Consider the following 20036-nt stretch of genomic DNA (forward strand, 5'->3'; position numbering starts at 1 on the left):
TCTTCCCATTCGTGAAATCCTTCACAGAAAAGCCAAATGGGTCAAACTCAATAGAAGTCCAATTATCAATATTGAATTGACGAACATATATTAAGTTTTTAATTATTTGAGGCGTGTAAAGGACATTATTAAGGTGAAGGGGCTTGGTAGAAGTGGGTAGGGTGCTATTGCCCGATCCGAGGATTGGAACGCGCTGACCATTACCGACAAGAATAGAACTTATTGAACTCGGTAATAAAGGGGAAGATAGTTTACCTTGATCACCAGTGATATCAGATGTGGCACCCGTGTCCATGTGCCATGGGTCATTGGTGTGCATGGCCATGATCAGATTGTGCGGATGAAAACAGAAGTGAAGACCGAAGTCTGTTATGTTATGATAAAAACCGAAGTCTGTGATGAAGGTAGAGGATCGATTAGGTTTTACCTCAGGCTAATGATACCATGAAAGTATATGGGAATATTTCCTTGCCCATTTGCTTGCCAATATTCAACAATATATACAAGAGATATCCCTAACTAACTTACCGATATACAAGGCAAGGGAATAAACAATAATATATACAATTAATTGCCAAACTATTACTATAGATAATTCGTTGACTAAGAATATCTATAATATATATGAACGAAAACCCAAAAATTCTAGTTGTCGCGATGTGGTCGCTCCCCCCTTTTATGGAAGCCACCAGATTTCTTAATTTTTAAATGGAGGCCTCTCGTTGATTTAACCCAAATTCATGGGTATGGGTCTTACCAAAACCAAATAGCTCTTCAACGGGTTATAACTTCTCATTAAATTAAAATTTAATCTTACCAATTATTTGATATGAAAATCCTACAAAATAGGAATATACTAAAATTTAATATCCAATTTAAAAAGAAAAAGATATTATTTATAATTAATAAATAATTTTATAGTAAAAAACATAAGCGGGTCATGGGTCACCAAACCCAGATAGCTTTTAAACGGGTTATAACATATCATTTATTTATGAAAGCCTTTCATCATCAAACCCTAAGTATATTATTAACTTTCTTACAATAAAGAAAATTAAAATCCAAAAAATAAATATTAAAAAACGAAAAATGTAAAACAACCATTCTCTCAAGCCATCAGATTACTTTATTTGTAAATGAAGGTTTCTCACGCATTTGACCCGAATTCACGGGTAAAGGTCTCACCAAACCCAGATAGCTCTTAAACGGGTTATAGCATCTCATTATATTAAAAAATAATCTCATCAAATATTTGATATGAAAATCATATAAAATAGGAATATACTAAAAATTAATATCCTATTTTATTTTAAAAAAAGATATTATTTATAATTAAGAAACAATTTTATAATAAAGAAAATAAATGGGTAATGGGTATCACCAAACCCAGATAGTTTTTAAACCGGATTATAACATATCATTTATTTGTGAAAACATTTCATCATCAAACCTCAAGTATATTAATTATTAACTTTCTTACAATAAATAAAATTAAAATCCAAATATACATATATAAATATTAAAAACGAATAATGTAAAACAACCCCCATAATACAGGGGATAAAATCTAGTATCCAATAAAGTTAAATGGCCGATTTGGTACATCGTCGGTTAAGTTCAATACTTCACGCATAAAATTAATCATTATACCAGGACAGAATCATATCTTTTATAATAAATTTAATTAACAACAATGAAGTTTTTAGATAACAATTTTAAGCACCACCCTTTGACCCTACGTTTTGACCATTCTCAAAATTCTTATATTTGCACCAAAATACACTCTCATTTGTCACCTCACACATGCACAGTCTGATTTCTTGAATCAATAGAAGCTGGGCTGCAACATATTGTAGCCATGCATGCAGAACCACAATCATATGGTGCACCCATTAAAGGTGGCTGGATCACCTTTCTTTTCCTCATAGGTATTTGTTTTTTTCTTTTAAATAAATTATGTTCCTTGTTATATTTTCGACCACCAAGAAGTGACATCGACGGCAATCAAACATGTTTACTTTGTAGCAACCATGGCGGGGATGACACTAGCGGCCGGAGGATGGAGTAATAATATTATTGTGTATTTAATAAATGAGTTTAACATCAAAAGCATTGATGCTGCTCAGATCGCGAACATTGTCAATGGTTGTATGGCCTTGTCCCCGATTCTTGGTGCCATATTAGCCGACTCATATCTCGGCTCGTTCATAATCATTTCGGTTTCATCACTTGCGTCCTTGGTGGGGATACTACTATTAACCTTAACATCAACACTAGATGCATTAAAGCCCACACCATGTGAAAAAGGGCCGAGCCCTTGTGTAGGCCCGTCAAAAGCCCAAATGGGAATCTTGTACACGAGTCTGGCCCTTTTAATCACGGGTGTGGCAGGTACAAGGTTCACGTTAGCTACGATGGGTGCGGATCAATTTGAAAACCCGAAGCGCCGACGAGTTTTCTTTAATTGGCATTTCTTTACTATGTATGCCGCGATGCTTGTTAGTATGGTGGGGATTGTTTATATTCAAGATAATGTGAGTTGGTGTTTAGGGTATGGTCTAAGTGGTGCGGCAAACTTAATTGGGTTAGCCGTGTTTGTGTTGGGTGGGCGATATTATTTGCTACTAAAGCCACAAGGTAGCCCGTTTATTGGGTTGGTTTGTGTCTTAGTGGCGGCTATCCGGAAAAGGAATGTTTCATTGTCACTAAAGATTGAAGATTATTGTCAAGAACCACAGTTTGGAGGAACAAAGTCAATGAATACAACAAATAGCTTCAGGTAAGTATCTACAAGTTTTTTCGTCTATAGTTAATGATTACAAGAACAGCAAAAACTCATTCCAAACTCGGCTCGGCTTGGCTTGGCTTGACTCATTAGTCATTACCATGTCTAGTCACAAGTGAAAAATGCTTGGTAAAATTGACTAGTGCATATGATACACATCACACTCATTGCATAATGTTGTCTTTAAATTTGATATTTTATACGTATGTAAAAGAAATCTTAACCGACTACATATGGAACAGATTCCTGAACCATGCAGCCCTAGTGATCCACGACGACATGAACCCAGACGGCTCGATCAAGAAACCATGGAACCTATGCACATTGCAACAAGTAGAAGATCTCAAAACCTTAATCAGAATCTCCCCACTTTGGTCAACTGGTATATTCTTGCACACTCCACTAGGCATCCAATTGAGCCTAGTTGTCCTCCAAGCTCTAGCCATGGACCGCCATCTCAGACCACGCTTCCAAATCCCAGCCTGGACCATGATGGTCTTCGTTACGATCACGACTTGCATCTCCTTAACCCTAATCGATCGTTTCCTTCTTCCTGCATTCCATAAACTAACCCACACCTCACCCACACTTCTAAAACGAATTGGGATCGGTCATGTTCTCACCATTTCAAGCATGGCCCTCTCAGCACTAGTCGAGTCAAAACGGCTCAAGCCCACAACTTAACCAACAACTCGATTGTGCCAATGTCGGTGTTATGGTTGGTTCCACAATTAGTAGTTGCAGGTGTTGGAGAGGCATTTTTGTTCCCGGGCCAAGTTATGGTTTATTACCAAGAGTTTCCAAAGTCGATAAAGAGCACAGCGACAGTGATGGTGGCTGTGATTATCGGGATTTCGTTTTATTTGGGGACCACGCTGGTTGATTTGATCAGGAAAACAACAGGGTGGTTGCCTGATGGTATAAATGATGGGAGGATGGATAATGTTTATTGTGTGTTCACCACTGTTGGGTTGGTCAACTTTGCATATTATTTGGTGTGCTCATGGATGTACAAGTACCAAGATGTTGAAAGCAAGGAGCCCATTAGTTCTAATCCTTAGGTGATATACATATGCAGATATGGTAATTACTATATTTTGTACGCGTTTAACAAATTAGAATGAATGAAAAACTGTACTATGAACTGAGTGATTAGGAACACCGAATGACATAATCAAAACCCAAATGGCCTAAAATCAAATCGTAATATCCAAGCCTATTGAGAAACCAATGGTTTGATTATGATTTTATTGATAACATGGTTATATAGATAACTAAATTAACCAAATGAACATTAAAGGCAACATTAAGATTTTTTTTTATTTCTTAAAACAAAGTAACATGATGAAAAAGTTATATTATATTTGTTATAGATAACCCTATTTTTAAAACTGCTAATACATACAACTGGACTTATTAATTGATATTAGCTATGAATCCACCAACGCCTGAATCCATCATTTTCAATAACTTAATTAAGCTAATCGCTTATAATCAAGACCTATCAGTTATTAAACTATAAAAACAATAAATCGGTTATAAGTTCGGTTTTGTGCCATAACCGAACCAAAAGCTATGCTCATCCCTGTGCCTACACTTGTTCAATAACTCATTCAACCCCAAAAAACCTAACCCTAAAGTTTGAAATAAAAATTCAGCTTCTCATTAAGGTTTGACCTGAACCAACCAAACTTGGTTAACTATTTCAAAAAAATATAACGGCCGGGCCGAAACAAAATCAAGTGAAACTACCAAATCTATTACATTAGAGCTTTGGTTAAACTAAAATGCAACTCTGGGAAGACAAAAGAGGAACTGAATATCACACAATATAGACCAAGATGAGTTGTAACTTCTGCAATAGATGTACACGGGAAATGGCGGAATCCAGACTAAATGCTGATACATGCAGAGAATGAAACAACTGACCTGCATAGCAAGTAAAATTAATCTCTATCTTTGAATCTGGTTAAAAGATACAACTCCAGCAGCCACCTGAGATCAGTAATCATGTCAAAACCAGCAAATGAAAAAACAACATTTGACAAATGTAAAAATCGGTTTTGAGGTTTTTAAGGTTTACACTTGCTGATACCTGGTAAGTGGTGTCATGGTCTATTAAGTCCAGTAACAGTATGTGTGCCAGCATTTGCAATCGTCAGTTCTATCATTGAACAATGCTGGAGAAGTGAGCGGAAACAAAAGATATACAAAGCTTATTGTGCCTGCTACAAATCCGACACTCACCAACCCTGAAATTTCAAATAAATTGTCAATTTTATAACATATTTAGACATAAAAAAACGACAAATGATTTTGTTGATGAGTATGTATTTTGTTACATGTCCTTCGCGAAAAGAAGGCAGGAAGACCCATGATGTTGCAAAACATATGTGATACAAGTGGTGCTGCTATATGTCCTGCAAGTTAACAGCAAAATTGCACATCAGAAAATTCAAAGGCATGACTAACATGTATTGCCTAGTCAGCAAAACTTCAGATTATGAGAAACAAAATAACACAATCATCACCAACCCGTTCGGACAAAGAGAAATGATGCATACGACCCAAATATCACAGTGTAGCCCAGCTGAAAACCTGAGAAATATTATAGATATATCTGATAAGTTAGCAGTCAACACATGATGCTTTCAACTTTTCATGGTTAATATAATAAATACCATTTCATAGTATGCATCTAAAAAACCAATAAGTGGCAAGTTTGACCCTTTTACTATTAAATGGGCCGATTTTGGTAATGCTTTATCTCTAAGGGGTCTAAGAAAAAGTTATAACTTTTAGAAACATATTTGGCATAAAAATTATTCGAAGTTTTAAAAAAAAAAGAAAAACAAAGAGTGTCTGGTGACTCTGGTCAAACCCAACCTAATTTTGGTACCTAATTTGACTCAAAACACATTTTGGCCGTAAGTCCGTAACTCTACACCCATTTTGGTACCTCTAGAAAAAAACATAAGTAAACACATACCTACAACCATGGAAGCTCTCGGCAAGCTGGTATCTTGTTGCATGTAGAACTCCAATAGATGGTTCAAATGAGCTGTAAATAAAAAAATGATTTAATTATGAAAACTTTACTAATAGTTAACAATATAGAAAATTTATAAAAGAAATGTTATCTCATAACTGAAAGAGTAAGAAAAAAAATTACAAAAAAGGACTAAAAGTTTAACCATTATTTAAGATATATTCAATACTAGCCCTTCTACATGAGTTATGTTTTGAAAAAACTGGAAAAATTGTTGGACTCGCCTAGGCTAAAAAGAACAGGAGAGAGAAGTATTACTGAATATGGTTTAAATCCTCCACATAAAAGTAAAGATATCATACACGCTCTGAAAACCAACTCTTCGGTAAGGGGAGCCTGTGAATTAGAACAAAAGATAAATCACTTTTTTCGCATATAAGAATATCACTTAGATGATAAATAGTAAAAAAGGAACTTTAAAAATAACTAAAATAACAAACTGACCACAATATACATTCTCCAAACTGAGATATTGTAAACAAGTGATAGCATCCAGTTACTTAGGTTTTGAAGAGCACTCTTTAACCCATGAAATGATATATCTATCTGGCAGTCAGCACGTTCAGCCCATGAGCTCCAAATTGTTAAAATTTTGAGGATAAATGACCCGGTATACATTAAAGAAGTCAGACCAAGAGAAAAAACCACAGCTTCCCACTGTTTCACACAAGTTTAGCAACTCAGTTACCCTTTATAATCTGCAAAGCATGGAAATTGTATAAATTGATGAAAACCATCTACCGTATGTTATCTACACACAAACATATTGAATACCTACCGTGTGGTGTAGACGGATACCATACGCGCTAACCAAGTGTGCCATGCTCCATCTCTTTATCTGAAAAAGTTATGAAGAAATTTGGTGACATGTTAGCTTGTCAAAGTTTAAAATTATAAAATCAAGAACATAAGTTTATTTGCAATTACTAAAATTAGACTATATAGGGCTAGAACACTCTGCATACAGAAACAAATTAACTAATTGGTAGGGGTGTATGCGTGTTCAGGAGCTTCAACCTCGAATCGAACCGAACTTAAACGAGCTCTATAATCATAGAGCTTTTAATATATTAATATAATAACTACTATTATATATACAAAAAATTAAAATTATAAATAGATATTTATAAAATTATATAAATAATATAATTAAAAACTAATAATAAATAAACGAGCCGAGCTCGAGCTTGACAAACTACTCACGATCCGAGCTCGAGCTTGACAAACTACTCACGATCCGAGCTCAAGCGTTAGAAATACAAAATTAAACAAGCCGAACCTGAGCCCTCTTAACTATAACGAGCCAGGGCACGTTACTCACGTAACTGGATACGTAAGTGTCATCAAAACCCATAGCAAAACCCTAAGTATTGATTTTACCAGCAGCATCAAACAATCAAAAGTATAGAGTAAAACACGCTCATTACAGAAACAAATCAACTAATTAATGATAAATGTTATTAACACCTAAAATCCCTAATTCTCTAAATAATGAAACCCTAGGTACTGATTTTACAAGCAGTATCCAACAATTAAAGTTTACAGTAACAAATTCACTAATTAGTCATGAATGCAGAATACCTAAAATCCCCAATTATTAATAAAAAAACCCTAGGTACTGATTTAAACTTCAAACTTGTTTCATATAAAAATATTTAAAGTGAAAAACAAAAACAGGTAATGCTCGGATCATTTAGACTATACATAGAGAGAGAGTTAAAGCTTACAGGTAGTATGAAAGCGCAGACAATAAGCGAAACAACGGTGGAGATGGCGGCGCAAATGAACCGTCGGATCATGAAGGTTTTGAAAGAGGAAGGTGGCGGAAGGCGGAGGATTAGTGTCGGAGAGTAAAGGATTGCCACGTACAATACAGTCATGCCGATACACGTCACGATCCGGCGGCGCCGGCGGCCTCTATTGTTGACGGAATCGGTGGTAAGGTGTGTGTCTCCAGATCGAGGGTTGACTTACACAAGACAAAACGCCTTCCTTTGACCCTAGTTATTATTATTATTATTATTATTATTATTATTAATGTGAAAGAGTTTCTACTGGTAACCAAACTCACGACATACTGAACTTTTCAAAAAAGAGAAAACTTATGTTGTGTGGTGGAAGACAAAATTCGATTTTTATACTTCATTAATAATCTTCATTTAATTATCACATTTTAATAACCGCTAATTTCAACTAACGAAATTGTTGTTAAAAAATAGTCCTTAAGATAAAGTGTTTTTGACATATGAAAGAGTGTGAAGAGTAGCATTCCAATGAGACATCTTTGGATCTTGCATGAATTGACTCAAAAATTGAACAGTAAAAGCGATATCAGGTCTTGTGTGAGTAAGATAGTTGAGTTTACTAACAAGTTTTCTGTATCGTAAAGGTTCATCAAGAGCGAGTCTCTCATGAGCTTTCAGCTGCATATGACGAGGCAACGGAGAATTGTGGATAGCAATGTTGGAAGTATCAAATTCCAAAAGCATGTCTTTAACAAACTTGCGTTGACATACGATAACACCCTTAGTGGTATAAAGAACCTCCATTCCCAAAAAATAATTGAGCCGTCCCGGATCTTTAATTTTGAAAGAAGAATCAAAAAAATTCTTAAGATTATTTATCTCTTCCAAATGTTTCCAGTGACTAAAATGTCGTCAACATAGACAGCAACATAAACCACTGATGAGCCCATGGATTTGGAGAATAAAGAATGATCATTTTAAGAACTCATATACCATTTTGACTTCAAAGCAGATGAAAATTTTCTATACCATTGTCGAGAAGCTTGTTTTAAACCATATAAGGATTTTTGAAGTTTAAGCACTTGGTGATTAGGGAGCTGCATACTAGGTGGTGGTAGCATATAGATATCCTCATCTAAATCTCCATGAAGAAAAACATAGTTAACATCAAGTTGAAAAATAGGCCAATTTCGTTTCGTAGCAACGGCAACAAGACTTCAAATGGTGGTCATCTTGATAATAGGATAAAAAGTTTTAGTATAATCAATCCCCTCAGTTTGAGTTACCACCAATCGTGCTTTGCAGTGCTCAACCGTTCCATCTGCTTTGTGTTTGACTTTAAACACCCATTTGCTTTTAATAGCCTTCTTTCCAGGAGGAAGATCAACAACAGCCCAAGTATTAGTATTTAGGGATATTGGCAGCTTCCTTATACGAAGTATGCTCATGTAAATCAGATATTGTTTTGGTGAGAGATTGACTAGAAGGAAGAAGATGAGAAGAAAAGCATGAGGCAGAAAAGTAGCACGAATTAGTGACGGTGTGGGAACAATGATGAGAAGAATCAGAGTGATTACAAACATAGTCATTCAAATAAGAAGGTGGAACAGAAATTCTTGAAGACCTTCGAACATGTGGATCATTAGGAAGACAATCAAAAGAAGAAGAAGAATTAGGAAAAGGAGTAGGAAGAACAGAATCAATAGTCGGAGTAGAAGCAGAAGATAGATAAGGATCATCGAAAAATTGATTGATGATGTCAATGGATGGAAAAACGAAGCTTTCTTTAGATTGGTGATCGAAGAAAATAAAGCTTCAAAGAAAACGACATCTCTTCATATGATAACCTTGTTTGTTTCAAGATCATATAATCTGTAAGCCTTTTTACCAAGAGGATATCCCAGGAAAATACAAGGTACAACCCTTGGTTTGAATTTGTCTCTTCCATGAGTCAAAATGGAAGCGTAAATGTGATCACAGGAAGGAACTTTTCCTGTTAAAACCTCATACGAGGTTGTATTGTTAAATATTTTAGTGGGAAACCGATTGATTAAATGTGTTGCGGTTAGAACACAGTCACCCAAAAACTGAACAGGAAGTTTAGATTGGAACATGAGAGCTCTCGAGGTTTCAAGAAAATGTTTATGCTTTCTTCAACAATACCATTTTGTTGGGGGGCAGCTACACAAGAATTCTGATGAATAATGCCTTCACTCAATACGTAAGCTTGTTGGATTAACCCAGTCCCCAGTTCAAAAGCATTATCAGATCTAATGTATTTCACATTAGTGCCAAATTGGTTACTAACCATTTCAATAAAAGATTGAAGTATGGGAAATGCATTGCTATTAGTGGAAAGCAACTGTGTCCAAGTGGTTCTGCTTAATCATCACAATGGTTAAAAATATCTAAAGCCATTATAAGTAGCTGTATCATAAGGCCCTCAAACATCAATATGAATTAGTACAAAAATTTTGCTAGTTGTAGTGCTAATTGGAAATGACAATTTATGTTGTCCTGCCTTAGGAAAAATGTCACAATGCTCGATATATTTGAAAGAAGCATTAGAAATGAAAGTTAATTGTTTCAGTTTATAAATTAGCAAATGTCCTAGACGATTGTGCCAAGTTTCACTATTTACAGAATTACAAACTTTATTGAAAACAAAAGAAGTATCAACAAACTGCTTAGTTGCCTCAAGAATATAAAGACCATTCAACATTTCACCAAGAACCTTAGGGCTCTTCAGAAAAGGGACCTTTAAAACACAATTGTTGTTAGAAAAAAGAACAATACCATCAATATTAGAACATAATCTTGATACAGAAAAAAGATTATTTCTAAAATGTGATACCAAAAGAACTTTTGACAAAGAAATTTTACCAGTTAAAGGAACAATCTCATACTGATGAACAGTGATGCTTGTGCCATTAGGAAGAGTGATGAAAATCGGATTTTTGAGAAAAGAAACGCTTGAAAACAAATTATGATCATGACACATGATTATTAGCACCAATGTCAATGATCAATTTGGAAGAAAATTTAGAAGATTTGCAAGATATTACCTCAGAAAGAATCATGATTGATGGTTGTAGCATTATTAGCAACATAAGTATTTGAAGGGCCAAGTAGAATTTTGTTCCGCTGTAATAAAACCATCAAGTCATGATATTATTGTTGAGTGATACCTTGCTGAACGGATTGAGTTTGATCACTTTTTCCTTGTTCCTCAACAAGATTAGCAAATTTCTTTCCTTTAGAGAACTTGTAGTCTTTTGGGAAACCAATCGATTTATAGCACTTGTTTATTGAATGCCCATTCCTTTTACAATGGGTGCACACCAAAGTCCTCTTGTTCTCTCTCGTTCTCTCTCGTTACACCACTGACAGGTCCTCCGTTGCTTGCATGCATAGATGCAGAGGATGTAGTGAAATCAGTGGTGGTGGTGTGGATTTATTTTTTCTTCTCATCTTGTATGAGAATCCCATAAGCACGATCAATGGAGGGAAGAGGCTGCATCATTAGAATATTGTTTCTGATCATATCATAACTCCGATTCAGTCCAACAAGGAACTGAATTAGCCTTTGATCATCTTCTCTTTTAGCAAAAGCATAAGCAGCCTCACTGATGTGCTAAAAGTAGTTATTAAATTATTAACTAAATAAACGCTAATCTAGACACTAAGTAATAATTCTAGACTCTTAACTTAACTAAAACTACTAACCGGCAAGTGAACCGGTCGACTCTATTACAGCTAAGTAAGTCCGGATATCGAACCCACGAGACTCTTTAAATTACGTTAACTAGCTAAATTAGACCCAACTACACACACAACTATTTATTTATTATTATTTATTAAAGGGTGGGGGTGTTTACTAAAAACTAAAATTAAACTAATTAAGAAAATAAAATAAAACAAAAGATAATTTAGTTTATTTAAATCAAATAACGATGAAAAACCACCTAGGCTAGAATCCCCAAAGTTCAGTTATCAAATAATTGGAAAATGCTTTGTTATGGAACTGGGATCGTAAAATAGATGTTTAAAAGAAAACCTGAACAGAACCCCTCACCCTTCTCAAGAAGACACCTATGGGTTGCTAATAAGTTTTAACGCAAACCAGTTTTATATATTAAGTTTCCTAACGCTCACCTAATTAATTATGAACTAGTTCTTATATGCGAAATCCTACCTTACAGCGCAGAAATCAAAGGCAGTTTAATATATTCATTCAACATTAATAGACAAAGTTGAAAAATCAAACCTAGAGAGACTCCTTAGGAAAACCTAAATTTAGCAATCTTAATCAGCCAAAGACCTATCAAATAACCTATCACCTTACAACTTTTTAGGTTAGCAGCACACTTTTATTTATTTGGTTAATAATATTGTTTCTATTATCTTATTATAAATCAATCACAAACTAGTAAATAGCACACAGTAAATGACCTAACAGAATCCTATTATTTGAAGCAATCATCAAAGACTCTATGAAACAATAAAATTCACCAAATTAAACCAAGTACCCATATGCATCAAATAAATAATATTAAACTCTTTACTGATTCATAAACCCATAATGCAAAGCAAATCCCAAATAAAATAAAACGTCAATCAAAGGTTCATCATAAGCCTAGGCAGTCTAAGGGTTTAGCCAACAACCATACTAAAAAACAAAATAAAATAAATAGGTTTAAACAATAAATTCATGACGAAAATAATAAATTCAAACCGAATAATAAGAATGTTTAGATGAGTAGGTGTTGAACCCTAACGCTCTCTGCTCGGACCAAAGGCTTGCTTTCTTTTCTTCTTGTGGCTGATCTTCTAACAAAAAACCATTTTTCTTTTTTCGAACCCTTGTAGCAGCTTCCTCTCCTTTAATTATGTGACCCTCATTTTTAAAACCTTCTGTCCACCGCCTTCAAAGTCTTATTTTTATTGCAACTTCTAATTGCTGGCCATCAATAATTAGTTCTCGTTTGAGCTTATTAAATCCAACTATGGGCCGTCTATTCCTCTCAAGTGTTGTGACTTGTGAACATTATAGCTCTTAGTCTCCTAAAACCTTAAAAAACACATATGTGCCAATAAGAATAATATCATATAAGACCTGACTCAAAAGTACTTAAAAGTGTAAGAAATATTTATATAATAATATATATATATATTTTAGACCACATCACCCACACGTGCAAGAAGGAATGTTATTGATAGCATTCAACTCGTCCTAGTTCGATTTTATTAGCAAAATAAGTAGCAATATCATTACTACCTTGATTAATTTGGCACAGGTTCTTTTGTAATTGATAAATTTTATCACCATTTGCCTGTCCATATCAAGAGTTAAGCTCATTCCAAATAATTTGAGCTGTCTCAGCATACAAAACGCTATCACGAATATCATGATTGTGAGTGTTGAGGATCCATGATATCACCATATCATTGCATTGTTGCCAGTAAGCAAGATGTGGTTGATTAGCTGGCATGGTGACGGTGTTATTGACGAAGCCTAGTTTGTTCTTAGCTGCAAGAGCAATGGGAGCAATAGCCATTGCTCGTTTTCAGGCTCCAAAACCACTTTCGTCAAAGAACTTTGAAACAAGAATCATGCCAGGGTGATCAAACGGTGAAGGTACAGAGGATTCGAGGAATCAATGGTCATGTTTTGAACAAAAGAACTGTTCTGGGATTCCATTAGGAAAACACATAAAAACGCACTTAAACATTGAGAAAAATGACTTATGCGCTGGAAAGGATTTATGCGCCGCATAAGATATGCGACGTATAAGTAAAAAAATGAACTTATGCTATGTTATGCAGCCTATAAGAGAGAGTAAAGAAACTTATGCGTCGTGTAAGTCAAAGACTTATGCGGTGTATAAGTGCAATCAAAGAGAAAAATGAGAGAAAATGAATGAAAAAAGGTCTGAAACTTTGATGAAAGATTCAGAAACAAGAAAGTAACATTTTAAGAGAATTTGAAAGAGTTTTGATGGATAAAACTCTGAAATAAATGAAAAAGAAGATTTGAAGGAAGAAACAAGATGAATATCAGCTGAAACACAGGAAGAAAGTAAAGATGATGATTAAAGGATCAAGAAACAAGAGAAAAACAGCTGATGAAGAGAGAAAAACCGGAAAAATAATGAAAAACCCGGTTAAAACGAAGAGCAAGTATAATAACCACGCTCTGATACAATGTAATCGTATAAAAACGATGACACAAAAACAAAATAGAAATGATGAAGAGAGAGAAATTTTATTGCTTCAGAATAAAAAATTGCAATACAAATGAAACAAGCAAGTCTATTTACACATGCATACATATGCGGCGCATATGTTATGCGACGTATAACATACACGCGACATAACATATGAGAACAACATAAGCGCTCACATAAGCGTAATGAGAGGTTTGGAGGCTGGGAATCAAATTACGTTTTCCAAACCCTCACGACTTGAGGACAAGAATTTTCTCATGTGAGATAGCAAAAGTACTAGGACATGAGTTGTAATTTTGTAATAGTTGTAGTCCGGGGAGTTAGTTGTCTTATTGTAATTGATAAACACTAAAAGTGTGTCAGTGGGTAGTTAGCCTAACCAACCAGCCGTTAACGGTTGTTATGGTTATATATCAACATTTGAAATGAGAACATGCTTGATTGATCGAATTACTTCTTTTTTCTGAATTCCCTAATTCTATTCTTTCACACCCCATGCTATTCTACTAAGACCACTCTCATCCCCCAAATCATTGTTGGATTGGGTTGTCAGGTGCCAATAAAAAACATAAAAATATAATTTTTTAATCTCTTTAGCTCACAAATCGTTTGCACAAGCAACCTGGGTTGCAGCCTATTTGATGCCAAATGTCAACCACATATTGATCCATGTATATTTTCCTTTTTTTTTTACTTTTTTTCCTTGTTAACAATTAATTTAACATGCAATATGATTTTTGTATAATAACTTAAATTATTTAACTTATAAAAAAATATAAAAACACAGCCATGCTTAATTTCTTTTTATGAATATTTCAATATAAATTTTGTTAAAAACGGAGTTCTTTTACAAATTTGTATTCTTTTTTATTATTGTCTCGATATAATATTAATGGCTCGTAAACTTATTTTAAGTTTTATTTTCTTATACATTTTATATAGTCATAAGCTATATTAATTTAATAAAAAAGTTGGTTCGGTTAAGTTGTGAATGAGAGTGAAAATTTGAATTGGGCTGGGTTGTTTAGGTTAATTAGAGAGAAATTAGTTTTTTTTTTTATTAAAAGTAGGTTTGAGTTGGGTCATGAATATGGGTAGTCTAAATGAACAATTTTGTTGTACTTAAAGAATGATTGATCGACTGATTGTATAAAAGTGATGCTAAATAACAAAAGTTAAAAAGGTTATACAGCAAGTATACCTTTTTATGCGTATGCAACTTCTACTAATTCTAAAGAAATAAGAAAACAAAAATATTAGGCAGCAGCAAAATTCGAAACTATAACACAAAATATTTATTTCTCTCAAAATTTATTTTATTTCATTTTATAGCAACCTAATTAAAAAACTTAATAAAGTCTAATTAATATGTAAAAACATATCAAGCCCTTTCATTGCTATAATATATAAAACCATATTTATTACAAATCATACAAGAAATTTATGTTCGGATCAATGATCAATGACAAATGAACCTTCATGGGTTGGATCGATCTCTAGCATGTTTATTCCAATTTGGTAAGATATAATTAACCACAAAAAAAAATCCATCTATAAGATCTAAACCGACCTAGACACTAATCAATGGTCATGCAACATAAATCTAAACAAATAAAGAAACCAGATAACCAGACTTCCTATCTCATGGTACCATTATTCCGGGTTACAAATCATAACAATGTGGAATTTCACACACCAACTAAGTTTCCAATTACATAGCAGGAATCATAGAAATGAGACACAAGGTAAATACGTGTTTTGTGACTAGTAACACATCATGTTACTTACAGAAGGGTTGCTGAAATGTGGATCGAAGTATTTTATAAAAGCTATCAATTAATTTCGAACTAAACAAGAAAAAGAATCTTACTTTTAAAAGTTGTTACAATTATTGCTTTGGTTGATATCCATATCTTGATGCTTTATGACTTTATTACAGCTCATGTGGTCCTCCTTATCAGTATCATCATTTTCCTTGCTTTTGTTTTGAAACATACGCTTCTATTATGATCGTTCTTTCTGTGGCATACACATACTTTTGATTCTAATATTTTGAAACTATCAATCATGGGAGATGCAGTTGTGCAGGATGTGTTAGGGAGACTTACTTCTGAGCTCATCAAAGAGTTTAGTTTACTTTGGGGATTCAAAAAGGGCATTTTGAGTCTCAAGAAAGATTTCGAGCAGATCCAAGCTGTTCTTCAAGATGCAGAAAAGAAACGCATTGAGGAAGAGGCTGTAGGGTTGTGGCTTCAGCGTCTCAAATCTGTATCCTTGAAGATAGAAAATGTGTTGGATGATATCTCAACAGACGATTTGCTACAACGCCTACACAAACAAAGAGGCATCAAATACAGGGTAAGAGCATTCTTCTCATCCATTCATAATAAACTGTTGTTTCATGTTAGAGCCGCTCACAAAGTTAAAACCATAAGAAGAAAATTGGATGAAATTTCAACCAAGAGACTTGGGTTGAATTTGACCGCTGGTAACATAAGTTATGCAGATGAGAGAGTTGTAGATGAGATGCCTGATAGGGAAACGAGTTCGCTTATACATAAGTCTTTACCTATCTTCGGGAGAGATGAAGAGGTGGAGACGGTGATTAAAAAGATATGCAACAAAGATATAGAAAAATACGGCAATGGTGAGTTGCAGGTGTATGTATATGGGGCATGGGAGGCGTGGGAAAGACTACTCTAGCTCAGTTAGTCTGTAACCATGAAAGGGTGAAGCAATATTTCAATTTAAAATGCTGGATTTATGTCTCTCAAAAATTTCAAGTTAAAGAGACAATCAAAGGAATCATCGAGTCCATAGATAATAGTGGGTGCAACCTTACACTACTAGATAAGTTGCAAGAGTCCGTTCAAAGCAAGTTAAGAGAAAAGAAATTCTTAATTGTACTAGATGACGTTTGGATTGAAGAGGATGAAAAGGCCGATTGGGAGAAGTTAAGCAACACATTAAGCTGTGGGGCAAAAGGAAGTACTGTCGTGACAACAACACGATCCAGTACAACTAGTCAAATGATGGCTAAGGTTGTCGGGTTACAACATGAAGTGGGATGTTTATCAGAAGAGCATTCATGGTTATTATTCGAAAAGCATGCATTTGCTCAAGGAAGAGTGGGGTGTGATGTAGGTGAGCTGGAGCCTGTTGGAAGAGAGATAGTTGAGAAATGCAAAGGACTGCCTTTGGCAGTGAAGACTTTGGGTAGCTTAATGTGGTCGAAAAGAAGTAAAAGAGATTGGGTACAAGTGAAAGAGAACATCATATGGAACTTGCATGAAAGTAAGGTCTTGCCTGCTTTGAAGTTAAGCTATGATAACTTGAGTCCACATCTGAAGCGGTGTTTTTCTTATTGTTGTTTGTTTCCAAAAGGCTATGAACTAAAAAAGGATGAACTGGTTATGTTATGGGTGTCTAATGGTTTCATTCCACCTAGAGAAGAAATGGACTTGTATGTGCTTGGGGAAGAAGTTTTTGACTATTTGCTTTGGAGGTCCTTCTTTTCTAAGGTCGGTGAACATTCGGTTAGATATATAATGCATGATTTGATACATGACATGGCACGGGATGTGATGGGAGATGATTATTTAGGTGTAGAACCTGGTAAGGTTGCTAAAATCCCAAATGAGGCCCTTCATTTGAGTTCGCAATGCCAAGAATTTCAGTTTTCACCCCAAGATATAGGAAAGTTAACATCATTAAGGTCAATATTCTTATTCGAAAAAACAAGCATACTCAACAATGTAGAGGAGTTTAAATCACACAAAATTTTCAACCACATGCATCTAAGAGTATTGTACTTGTGTTGCACGGGGTTAAGGACATTGCCTGAATCAATTAGCAGACTCAAACATCTGAAATGCTTGAATTTAATACATTCCAGTATAGAAGTTTTACCCGAATCAGTTATGTATCTCCAGAACTTGCATGCTCTGATATTAAGTTGGTGCCGAGAGCTGTGTAAGTTGCCTGAAGGACTAAGATACCTGAGTAGGCTTAGAGTTTTGGACACAAGTTATTGTCCATCACTCTTGTATTTTCCAGTTGGAATCAAAGAACTAACTAGTCTTCGAAGACTTTTTCAGTATCCTGTTTGTATGGAGAATGGGGCCAAAATAGGTGGATTGGGAAGTCTAAATCTTCTTGAAAGGGAGTTGGAAATATCAAGACTAGAGAATGTTAAAGATTTAAGTGAGGCTAAGAGTGCCAATCTTAAAGGCAAAGATAAATTGTCAGTTTTAGTGTTATTATGGGAAACGGATAGTTTAACGAGACGTGGATGTGCAGGGGAAAGATTTGAAGATGATGAAAATGTTCTCGAGGGATTAGAACCAAATCCGTGTCTCGAGGTACTGGAAATATGTAATTACATGGGAATGAATGTCTCCAAGATGGATAGCCAATTTAAGCAATTTAGTTGAAATTCGTCTTAGTTACTGTAACAACTGTGCGCAGACTCCAGCACTTGGGAAATTAGCCGGTCTTAGGGATATTGATTTGTGGTGCATGGATTCTTTGATGCATTTCCATGATGATGACACAAAAAAGTTAGGAGATGCAACAAACAGGTTTATTTCTTTACAAGTATTAAGAATATGTTTTTGTCCCAAATTGGTTTCCTTGCCAAGCAATTTTCCAAGACTCAAGCTTTTAAAATTATCGGAGTGTGAGGAATTAGCTTCTCTACCAGATGAGATTCAAAATTTCAAGGATCTAAATGAACTTGTGATATCAGAATGTAAGCATCTGCGTAAAAAGTATTCACAGAGGTTTGGTGGAGAATATTGGCCTAGAATTTCGCGCATTCCCAAGATCATTATTGACCGTTATTCTAAAGGTAATGTATCTCTTTACCTCTCTTTTTAAATTTTTTTTTTAATTGCAAAATGCTCATGTTCTTCATCAAAAGAATAGTGAAATTTTCTTAATTCAGAAAACGAATGATAAATATTTGGTTTTGCATCTGCTTTTTTTAAAAACCAATGGCCATTGCCTGGATTTTAGCATTTTTAATTTTCTTAGATATCAATATCATTATAGTTAATTCAATAATTTTTGCTACCATATAATATTTTAGAAAGATATATAAATGATCATTTAATAATTAGAGAGTACACATTTTAGGAAGATTATAATTATTATTAGCTTTTATATAGCTGTTAAACTGTGATCTTATTATTAATATTACTATAATTAGTAGTAGTTTTTATATAACTGTTAAATTTTGATTTCCTTTATTTTGCTTCATACATATGTACTTAGAGCCGAGGGTCTCTCTGGAAGCCACCTCTTTATTCCTTTGGATAGAGGTACGGTGTGCCTACATCCCACCCTCCCCAGACCCTACTTATAGCTTTGCTGTCGGTGGGATTTTACTGGGCATGATTGATTGATTGACATTTTAGGAAGATATATATGAATGCACTTAATTATCAAATGACATGCGTACGTAACTTCGCTCTTTCTCTTTGTTTCATTATGCAATTACTAGCTAACAAAACTAAATTCACTAAACCCCATTTTTTTATTAGGCTACCCTACCTAAGAGATGAAGATGATCAAAATGGGATTGACGAATGATTGGTCGGTGATTTACCTTGGCAATCTAAACACAAGGTAACCCTTAATTGATTGTATAGATTTTTTTTATATGTTTTTGTTTGCATTTCTTGTTTGAGTATCATCTGATGATTCTCTAAAATATATTTCTCCTTCCTAATATCACTTATTACATATTTCTTCAACCCAAAAACACAATTAGATATTTCCCCTTTCTAACACATACATATTACATATTTACCTATTTCATTAAAATTGATTTATTAAATGACAATTTTACCCTTATTCATTATTTTTTACTAAAGGATTTTACATTAGTTAACTATAAACCATTTTGTATCATTATCTTTTGGTAAATTGATTTCTAATAAATTATTATAGCTACAGGAAACCCAAAGGTGGTGAAACCCTTTTTCAAACCTGCTTTCTTTCACTTTATGCTCTCTATTCTTCATTCACACCTATACCTAAAGTGAATATATTTCAGATCCTTTAATAGCTTCTCAAACATTTTCACAAACCATTTCAAAGCTTTTAATCTTCATTTCTTCAAGAGTATAATGTTATTTAGAGCATTCTTAATGGATTTTTCAAATTATGTGAGGGGGTTCTTTATTTTTTAGAGATAGTTAAAAGTGGTTGTGAGAGGAGGAGAGAGA

At 34.4% G+C, this 20036-nt stretch overlaps 2 protein-coding genes and 2 pseudogenes across 2 annotated transcripts; 3 read left to right on the plus strand and 1 right to left on the minus strand.

Moving 5' to 3' along the window:
- The first annotated feature begins 2030 nt into the window (after positions 1-2030).
- Positions 2031-3351, plus strand: LOC143555186 (putative protein NRT1/ PTR FAMILY 2.2 pseudogene; annotated as a pseudogene).
- A 138-nt stretch (positions 3352-3489) lies between these two features.
- LOC143555187 (protein NRT1/ PTR FAMILY 2.6-like) lies at positions 3490-3846 on the plus strand. Its single transcript, XM_077044787.1, has one exon. The coding sequence runs from the start codon at positions 3490-3492 to the stop codon at positions 3844-3846; it is 357 nt and encodes a 118-aa protein (XP_076900902.1).
- A 976-nt stretch (positions 3847-4822) lies between these two features.
- Positions 4823-8383, minus strand: LOC143555188 (CAAX prenyl protease 2-like). Its single transcript, XM_077044788.1, has 9 exons — positions 8200-8383; positions 7562-7803; positions 6613-6672; positions 6279-6491; positions 6059-6170; positions 5775-5846; positions 5321-5383; positions 5128-5205; positions 4823-5037 (listed from the first exon to the last, which is right to left on the minus strand). Exons 1-9 carry the CDS (start codon positions 8381-8383, stop codon positions 4904-4906), a joined length of 1158 nt encoding a protein of 385 aa, XP_076900903.1. The 3' UTR covers positions 4823-4903.
- Positions 8384-15679: 7296 nt separating this feature from the next.
- On the plus strand, positions 15680-18779 carry LOC143555169 (disease resistance protein RGA2-like; annotated as a pseudogene).
- The last annotated feature ends 1257 nt before the right edge of the window (positions 18780-20036 follow it).

Source organism: Bidens hawaiensis, unplaced genomic scaffold (genome assembly GCF_021521415.1).
Source record: "Bidens hawaiensis isolate Kalapana, Puna unplaced genomic scaffold, B.hawaiensis_p1.1 tig00018012_1, whole genome shotgun sequence".
NCBI lineage: Eukaryota > Viridiplantae > Streptophyta > Magnoliopsida > Asterales > Asteraceae > Bidens > Bidens hawaiensis.

Excerpts from the sequence above, each read along its gene's own strand:
- LOC143555187 (XM_077044787.1), top strand. The coding sequence starts at position 3,490 with ATGTCGGTGTTATGGTTGGTTCCACAATTAGTAGTTGCAGGTGTTGGA.
- LOC143555188 (XM_077044788.1), bottom strand. The coding sequence starts at position 8,383 with ATGGAGGTTCTTTATACCACTAAGGGTGTTATCGTATGTCAACGCAAG. Across the intron at positions 7,804-8,199 it reads ACGATACAGAAAACTTGTTA|TCAACCCTCGATCTGGAGAC; the intron begins GTAAACTCAACT and ends GTCTTGTGTAAG. Across the intron at positions 6,492-6,612 it reads GTATCCGTCTACACCACACG|TGGGAAGCTGTGGTTTTTTC; the intron begins GTAGGTATTCAA and ends TGTGTGAAACAG.